The sequence below is a fragment of the Bidens hawaiensis genome, unplaced genomic scaffold (genome assembly GCF_021521415.1).
Source record: "Bidens hawaiensis isolate Kalapana, Puna unplaced genomic scaffold, B.hawaiensis_p1.1 tig00026611_1, whole genome shotgun sequence".
Lineage (NCBI taxonomy): Eukaryota > Viridiplantae > Streptophyta > Magnoliopsida > Asterales > Asteraceae > Bidens > Bidens hawaiensis.
In genome coordinates this window covers 32,333-40,591 of record NW_027494277.1, presented here as the reverse complement: position 1 = coordinate 40,591, position 8,259 = coordinate 32,333, and the positions used below count along the sequence as shown (strand labels likewise).

At 34.0% G+C, this 8,259-nt stretch overlaps 1 protein-coding gene across 1 annotated transcript; it reads left to right on the top strand.

Moving 5' to 3' along the window:
- Nucleotides 1-1,902: 1,902 nt before the first annotated feature.
- Nucleotides 1,903-6,822, top strand: LOC143573688 (histidine kinase 1-like). Its single transcript, XM_077058498.1, has 13 exons — nt 1,903-2,393; nt 2,456-2,698; nt 2,780-3,571; nt 3,653-3,900; nt 3,982-4,141; nt 4,225-4,351; nt 4,421-4,510; nt 4,584-4,721; nt 4,823-4,892; nt 4,963-5,005; nt 5,137-5,277; nt 5,360-6,340; nt 6,419-6,822. Exons 1-13 carry the CDS (start codon nt 2,187-2,189, stop codon nt 6,659-6,661), a joined length of 3,483 nt encoding a protein of 1,160 aa, XP_076914613.1. The 5' UTR covers nt 1,903-2,186; the 3' UTR covers nt 6,662-6,822.
- Nucleotides 6,823-8,259: the final 1,437 nt, after the last annotated feature.

Genomic DNA, 8,259 nt, shown 5'->3' with positions numbered 1-8,259 from the left:
ATAGTAAAAAAAATAAGAGGGTCATGGGTCTCACCAAACCCATAGCTTTTAAACGGATTATAACATGCCATTTATTTGTGAAACTATTTCATCATCAAACCCTAAGCATATTATTAATTTTTTATAATACATAAACTAAAATGCAAAAAAAAATATGAATATTAGATACGAAAAAGAAACACAACCCTCGTTATACGGGGGATAAAAACTAGTATAGTAATATTTGTGTTAGGTATAATAGATTCTTAAGATTCCTAGATTTGTGATATCCTGTATCACACATTTTTTTATAAAAAATAACAAATTTAGTGAAACGGGAAAAAAAGCATAAAAAGCAATCCAAGGTACACACTTTATTCGTTACCACATATCCATTTCAAATTGGGACGCCCATTCCTATGCGTTGTCTATTTGTAGCAGCAATCTAAGGACCCCTCTTGCTTTATCACCAAAACATCTTTAAGTCTTGCTCAATATTTCATTAGGTTCCACAATTAACTTTAGTTTACCATTTTGGCATTATGTAATTTTTAGTAGCGATATCATATCACATTATTGTTGTACACACTCGATTTTGTGTCAAATCAAACTTATAATTGATGTTCTATACTTTATACTTTTGTAACCGTTCGTTTTCAATTACAAACAATTTATTTTCAGTTATAAGAGCAGATGTTCTATTTCTTAAGTTCAACAATAAAACAACTGTTCTTAGTGTGTGCCAGTTGAAGTATACTTCAGTTTATTAATCCAACCAAGTTTTAAGCTAAATAAAAGTATAAACTTGTTAATTTAAAAAAATAATGTGTCAATACATTACTCAAAATTTCTATAAACTTTTTAAATATATATAATAAATAAAAAGCTATAAGGCTATAGTTGGATCATGAAGTCATGAGAGGTTGACCAAGTCAACTAATGAGCTGACCAGGTCTCTTTAGTCACAACAAGTGGTGCTCCATGAGCATTGTGATGGGAGGTCATTTTCTTAAGCATGATGCACACTTGAACACTAACTCAAAGCTCGAAAACTGATTCCACGTACGGGTACACTTGAACAACACTAACTCATTTATGTAACATGAGTCACACAGCATAAATGGTAACAATATTTAGTAGCATAAACAGTTGATAGATGAATGTATCTTGATTTGTCAAATTGATTCTTCACTTGTGAAACTAATAATTAGGTGTGTGTCCCATCTAAGTAAAGTTGCTATCATGGACAGGTGTGTATCAGTGTATGGGTTCTTGATTTTTGTATCTTAGACCAATTATTTGATTCTCTTTAGCATGAAAAGAAAATATCCAATTGACCCATCAAATTATCAATGGCAACCCCACTCATCAGGTGCTTGCTTTGTGTGTGTGGTCAGTGGTTAATGAAGATTATTCACTAACAGGATTAACAAGTTTCAAATTCTCTAATGTGGGAAACATCTACAAGATTCTTATATGAACATAAAAAGCTGGCTATAAAGAAATCCAACTTAAAACAGTCATAACTTTATTGACAGAAAACGTTATAACAAGTTGGACGTTGTGACAAAAATGGTCATACGCAATTTGTATGTGTCCCGAGCCCAAATGCTTTCAATTGGAGCCTCGATTTTGACCTTAAAGCCTTTATCTTAATGCTTTGACACTTCTTGATCTTGGTTTGCTAAGCAAAAAAAAAACGTTTATTAGTTGGCGAATTTATATAAACTTATAATTTTACGATACTGCCATATTTAGAATTGTCTATATAAGTTACATATTATAGCCTCAAAAGAGCGTGTATACGCTTTTATGTATGTTTACTTCCGCTCTATCACAAGATCAATAGTAAAATACTAAAAATACATAATAATGAAGTTGGAATGGATGTTTGAGGGCACATAATTGTTACAAATTATTGACATACAAATACTAGAAACAAAAACACTCCATGTGTGACCATAAAGTGATATAAATAAGAGTGAAGCAATTGTAAAATGACAGATAATTGTGGATGAGGAATAAGTGAATAAAACACAACCACATGCCCCCACTCTTTGGACTTAAAAATACTTATATGGTGGCTTTCCTAATGGTGGAAATAGCACCCACTTCATGAACAAACTTCTGCTTAAAGATTCATGCTGCTTTCTTTCTTAAACTTTAGTTTCACCAGAATAAAATGGTGTATCAACTAAACAAAACCAATGCACCTATGTAATACAATGGCTGCATCTTTTATAAAACAAGTTTTCATTAAAATCCATTCTGCTGTAAATTCATGGGAAAGAAGCCACTCGCGTTGCAGGCGAAGAGGTCTGCACCGAGACGTTGAACAAGATGACCTTCAACATAATAATGCAAATTGTCTGTCATCGTATTACAGTGTCTTTGTCGCTCGGCTCGCGATCATGGTATGTTTTAATAACCAAAATAATTTAAAATTTATTTAATAAATGAAAATCTATTTGTGCAGGTAATGTTGGCAATTCTTATAGGCTTGCTTACAATTCTCACATGGCATTTCACTAGATTGTACACAAGAGCATCATTAAATGCTTTGGCATACGGTTTGCGGTATGAGTTATTACAGCGGCCCGTGTTACGTATGTGGAGTATTTTAAATTCTACTGTGGAAATAACTACAGCTCAAGTTAAGCTCTCTGAGTTTGTGATCAGAAAGTATAACAAGGCAGAAAACCAAGCAGAGCAAGTTGAGGTTTATGTTAATTATTTAAACTTTAGTTAAATATATGGAAAACTAATGTGAAACTTGTAATTTGTAAACTTGTTTCATCAGGTGTATGCAATTATGAGAGAGGTCACATGGGCATTATTTGCAAGTCATCGAGCTCTTAACTCGATAACAATAAAGTACAAAAACGGATTTGTTCAAGCGTTTCATAGGGATCCAAGAGACAACAGTACATATTACATATACAATGATCTCACAAACTACACAATGGCGGGACTTTACGATGTCAACACGTCATCGTCTCATCATGGGTGGAATGATCAAACGATCCATAGTAACATATCGGCAGTCTGGTACCGAGAACCACTGGATCCTGACACGGGTGAGAAGATTGGGAAACAAAAGGCGATTCCTCCAGACGAGTTGATTAATATTGCAGGGATATCTCAAGTGCCATATGGTGCAGCCTCATGGCATGTGGCTGTGAGTAAATTTACGAATTCGCCCTTGCTTTCTGCAGCTATGCCTGTCCGGGATGCGGCTCAGGGGAGTATAGTGGCGGTTGTGGGCGTGACCACCTCGTTGTATAGTGTCGGGCAGCTTATGAAAGAGCTTGTTGAGTTTCATAGTGGTCATATTTATTTGACATCTCAAGAGGGTTGGTTGTTGGCCACTTCTTCCACAACTCCGTTGTTGAGGAACTCGACGAGTGGACCCAATCTCATGATGGCGGTTGACTCACAAGATCCGGTCATACAAGCGGGAGCCAAGTGGCTGCTAAAAGCCTATGGGAAGAAACCACCACCTAACCATGAGGTTCATATAGAGAAAGCCAAATTAGGCAACAAACTCTACTACATCGACTCGTTTTTCTTGAACTTAAAGAGACTTCCTATGGTACCCTTACTTCTCTCTTTAAGTATTATATATACATATATGTGTGTGTATCGAGTTCTTATATGTGTATGGATTTTATAGGTGGGTGTTTTAATAGTTCCAAGGAAATATATAATGGGGAAGGTGGATGAGAGAGCTTTTAAGACATTAATGATACTCATATCTGCATCTGTATGTATATTAGTTATAGGATGTGTTTGTATATTTGTGTTAACCAATGGAGTCTCAAAGGAAATGAAGTTAAGGGCAGAATTAATTAGCCATTTGGATGCAAGAAGGAAAGCAGAGGCATCTAGCAACTACAAGAGCCAATTTTTAGCAAACATGAGGCGAGTTTGCTTATTAAATTTCTTCATTCTTTTTAACATTTTTTATTAATTAAAGCATGGTTTTATGTTACTATTTGACAGTCATGAATTGAGAACACCAATGGCTGCAGTCATAGGATTGCTAGACATTCTCATATCTGATGAATGTCTCACAAACGAGCAATACGCAACAGTTAGCCAAATTCGTAGATGCTCAACCGCTCTTCTACGGCTTCTTAACAATATTTTGGACATTAGCAAGGTGACATCATTAAAAATATTTATAACATTTTCTCACTATGTTTTAAGTTATATCCTAGCAGAGTTATAACTTATAAGTTGCAGGTTGAATCAGGAAAACTGGTTCTGGAAGAAGCCGAATTTGACATGGGACGAGAACTTGAAGGGCTGGTCGATATGTTTTCTGTGCAGTGCAAAAACCATAATGTGGAAACAGTTATAGATCTCTCGGGTATTTGTCATAACAGCATAATTATCATGTTAATCTTTATTTAATGGTTAATAATATGTTTGTGATCAGATGATATGCCAAAAGTAGTTCAAGGTGATTCTGCTAGAGTTGTTCAGATTTTTGCTAACTTAATCAGCAATTCAATAAAATTTACAACATGTAAGACCAATGTTCTATTTAACAACTTCATCAAGCTTTACTTACAAAAGCTAAACTAGAAATTGACTTACAGCAGGATACATTATTCTGAGAGGGTGGTGTGAAGATTCACATTCGTTTATCGAAAATGGTAATTTTTTGCTTGAGAAAAGTTCTTGCAAGAAGGACAACAAAGTGATTCTTTGGTTCGAAGTTGATGATACTGGATGCGGTATAAATTTCTTTAATGAATGAATGAACATTATACATTCTGTTTTTTAATTATTCAAAAGACGCTTATGATTTGTTATGTTCTATCTTGTTATTGTATAGGTATCGATCCAAGCAAATGGGAGTCAGTATTTGAAAGCTTTGAACAAGCTGACCCGTCAACGACTAGATTGTAAGCAATACTAAATTTTGACCCGTATATTTTGTATACATTTTTTGTTACTTTTTTTTAATAATTTCAGGCATGGTGGAACTGGTCTCGGACTCTGCATCGTTAGAACTCTGGTGGGATAAATTGTTTTTCGTGTAGGACATATTGTTTTAGTCTGAAAAAAGATTATAAATAACAATAATAATAATAATAATAATAATAATAATAATAATAATAATAATAATAATAATAATAATGTTAACAGGTTAACAAAATGGGTGGAGAAATTAGAGTTGTGAAGAAGAACGGACCGGGGACCCTCATGCAACTTTATCTACTACTCGGTACACCAGTAGACACGCCACCAGAAAATTACAAATTAAAGTATGCAGATCATAACTTAAAGGTTAGCAAAGTTCTTTTCCCAGTATTCGATTTCTATATATTATTAAATACAACTTATGAAGATAACTGTAATGTAACTGCAGGTAGTGCTTGCTTTAAATGGAAGTATGGGTAGGATGATTTTGTCCAAATGGTTATTTAAAATTGGAGTACACGCATGGGACGCGTGTGAATGGAACGAGCTCACACACATACTTCAATACTTGTTTATACCTTCACGGTATACACAAAACTTAACATTCGAATGCTCAAAAGATGAACCAATAACCAAGCAGGAAATCGAGGCTTCGGTTTTCATCATAGTCGTTGATATCGGGCTGCTTAATTTAAGCACGGATATATGGAAAGAACAGCTCAATTTCCTGGATATATTCAACAAAAGAGCAAAGTTTGCATGGGTTTTAAACCATGATACATCTAACACCATTAAAATGGAGCTTCATAACCGAGGACATTTGTTGATGGTAAATGAACCGTTATACAAATCAAAGTTAGTTCAGATAATGGAAGCTGCCATTAAAGAGAAAACGATTTCTCTAAGGCATGGTGATACTGATACACATGAACTTCTTGAAATTGATAATGTGCATTCGGATCCGGAAAGTTCAAACGACTCTGAAAAGTCACTTAATTCAAACTCAACAGGCATAGTTCAAGTTGAAGAAACGAGGCGTGTGGTTTCTTCTTCAAGATATGGAATTGTAAGCAACTGTTTTCTTGAACTAACTGAAGTTTGTTCAGAGAGGAACAAACCAGGGGAAAATGAGGCATTTCCAGTGGCGATTAATAATGATAATGCGCGGGAGAAACGTGTGCAGTATGCAGAGAAGACCGTTAATGTTCAAAAGTCGCTTGAAGGGGTTCGTATTTTGCTTGCAGAAGATACACCAATACTCCAAAGAGTGGCAACTATAATGCTTGAAAAAATGGGTGCCACGGTGGCAGTTGTAGGAGATGGATTGCAGGCTGTTGAAGCTTTACAAAGTCCCTTAGAAGACGGAATGACAGCTCAGCAACAGATGCGGGACCCGCCACCTTATGACTTGATACTCATGGATTGTCAGGTAATGAATTTATGAAACTTTATAATTTATATTGTTATGTGATAGTTTCTAATTTGAATGATATTTTTGAGATGTTAGATGCCAAAGATGGACGGTTATGAAGCAACGAAAGCAATTAGAAGGGCGGAAATGGGAACCGATTTGCATATCCCGATTGTTGCATTGACAGCACATGCCATGTCATCGGATGAAGCTAAATGTTTAGAGGTCGGGATGGATGCGTATCTAACGAAACCTATTGACTGCAAGCTTATGGTTTCCACCATTTTGTCTTTGACTAAGTTACAACCTAATTCTCATATAATAAAGAGCACAGAATAATATGCTACTTCACAAGTTAGAAGAAAACAGCATGTTTATAATTATAAACTATTGATTGTATCAAAGTATAGCAGAAATAGTAGAAGCATATAGGAACAGAGTTTTGACTTTAAACATATGAAAAATGCATAGTTCTTTTTGTTTACTGTGGCCAAATCTAATAATAATAATAATAATCAAAGTGCACTAAGTTTTTCACTAAAGTATAGATATGATCATCTTTATTAGCATATATTCAATTCATTTTCGGACCCTTAAAACCAAAAGATCATGGAGCACCAAAGGAATCTACCACTCAATGCAATGGTAATATTTGATTATCATGTTCTTTTCTCTTCTTATTTATTTAAATACCGAGAAGAGCATCTCTACAATTTATTCGGTCTTCTTTTGTAAGTAACTAAGTATAGCCATTAGCCAAAATAATAATTGGCCTGATGCGAAAGGAGTCTAAAAGTTGGAAAATGTCACATTGTATCAAAAGTGAGTTAGTTTCACTTAATTAAGGTTATAAAGTGAAATGAAAATTGAAAATTTGAGCGTGGAGATTAGAGTGCACAAATCAGTTTAAAACCCAAAACCTGTTTGGGTTGAAATCGTTTTGATTTGGTCAATGAAAGTCAAAATCGATTTCGGTTCAGGTTAAAACCGGTTTCTTGAGCAAGTTGTGATTGATTTCGGTTCGGGTTTTGATCGGTGAGTGGTTATTTGCTATGCTTTCGTTCATTTTAATTATAAATATTGCACAACATACGTTTTCATTTGTTCGGTTATGGCATAAATTTATTGTTTCTGTCTAGCCTAAATTAAATTCAATACCTTATGTGCGTGTGTTTTTACATATAACGTCACATCATATCATCATTTTCGGGTTGCATATAAAAAATAAATTATATATAGCATACAAACAAACCCCAAATAATTTATTGAGGGCATTTTCTTTCCACATACATTGTGATAGAGCGATATTATGTACAAATAGATTTTTTTTCCAACTTTTTAAATTGTGAATTCATAACTTCCTTATGAACTTATTATATACTTATAATTATACTTTTTTATTTGCATTATATGATAAACTATAATTAAAAGTTTATTTGCATCATATGATAAACTATAATTAAAAGTGTTGAATCAACCCGTGTAATACACCGAGCATGTGTTTTTCGGGGACACAAAATTTTTAAAAAACTTCAATACTATATGTACATTTAGAATACCCGAACTTTTATAGGCCCACTATTTTATAATGCCCAAACTCTTTATAGTCTATTTGGGTCATAAACTCATTTTTATATCATGATTTTGCTAATTGTTATGTTTATTACTATAACTTTAATCGCCGTTTAAAAAAATTCGTTTACATTATTTAGTTCGTTAAAGCTTAAAGGGCATATTGTTTCCAGCTCGACCGGGACACGTGAATTCTCATGGCCGGCCAGTTTATCAAACACATACTTGAATCCAAGTACACTTTCCTTATTAACAAAACCATATCTCAATAAACACACCAAAAATTAACACGAGTGTCACGTAACAATAAACAAATTTATTCATAATATTAGAATATATTTTAGAACACAAACACCTTTCTAAGA

Excerpts from the sequence above, each read along its gene's own strand:
- LOC143573688 (XM_077058498.1), top strand. The coding sequence starts at position 2,187 with ATGCACCTATGTAATACAATGGCTGCATCTTTTATAAAACAAGTTTTC. Across the intron at positions 2,699-2,779 it reads ACCAAGCAGAGCAAGTTGAG|GTGTATGCAATTATGAGAGA; the intron begins GTTTATGTTAAT and ends TTGTTTCATCAG. Across the intron at positions 4,511-4,583 it reads TTCAATAAAATTTACAACAT|CAGGATACATTATTCTGAGA; the intron begins GTAAGACCAATG and ends ATTGACTTACAG.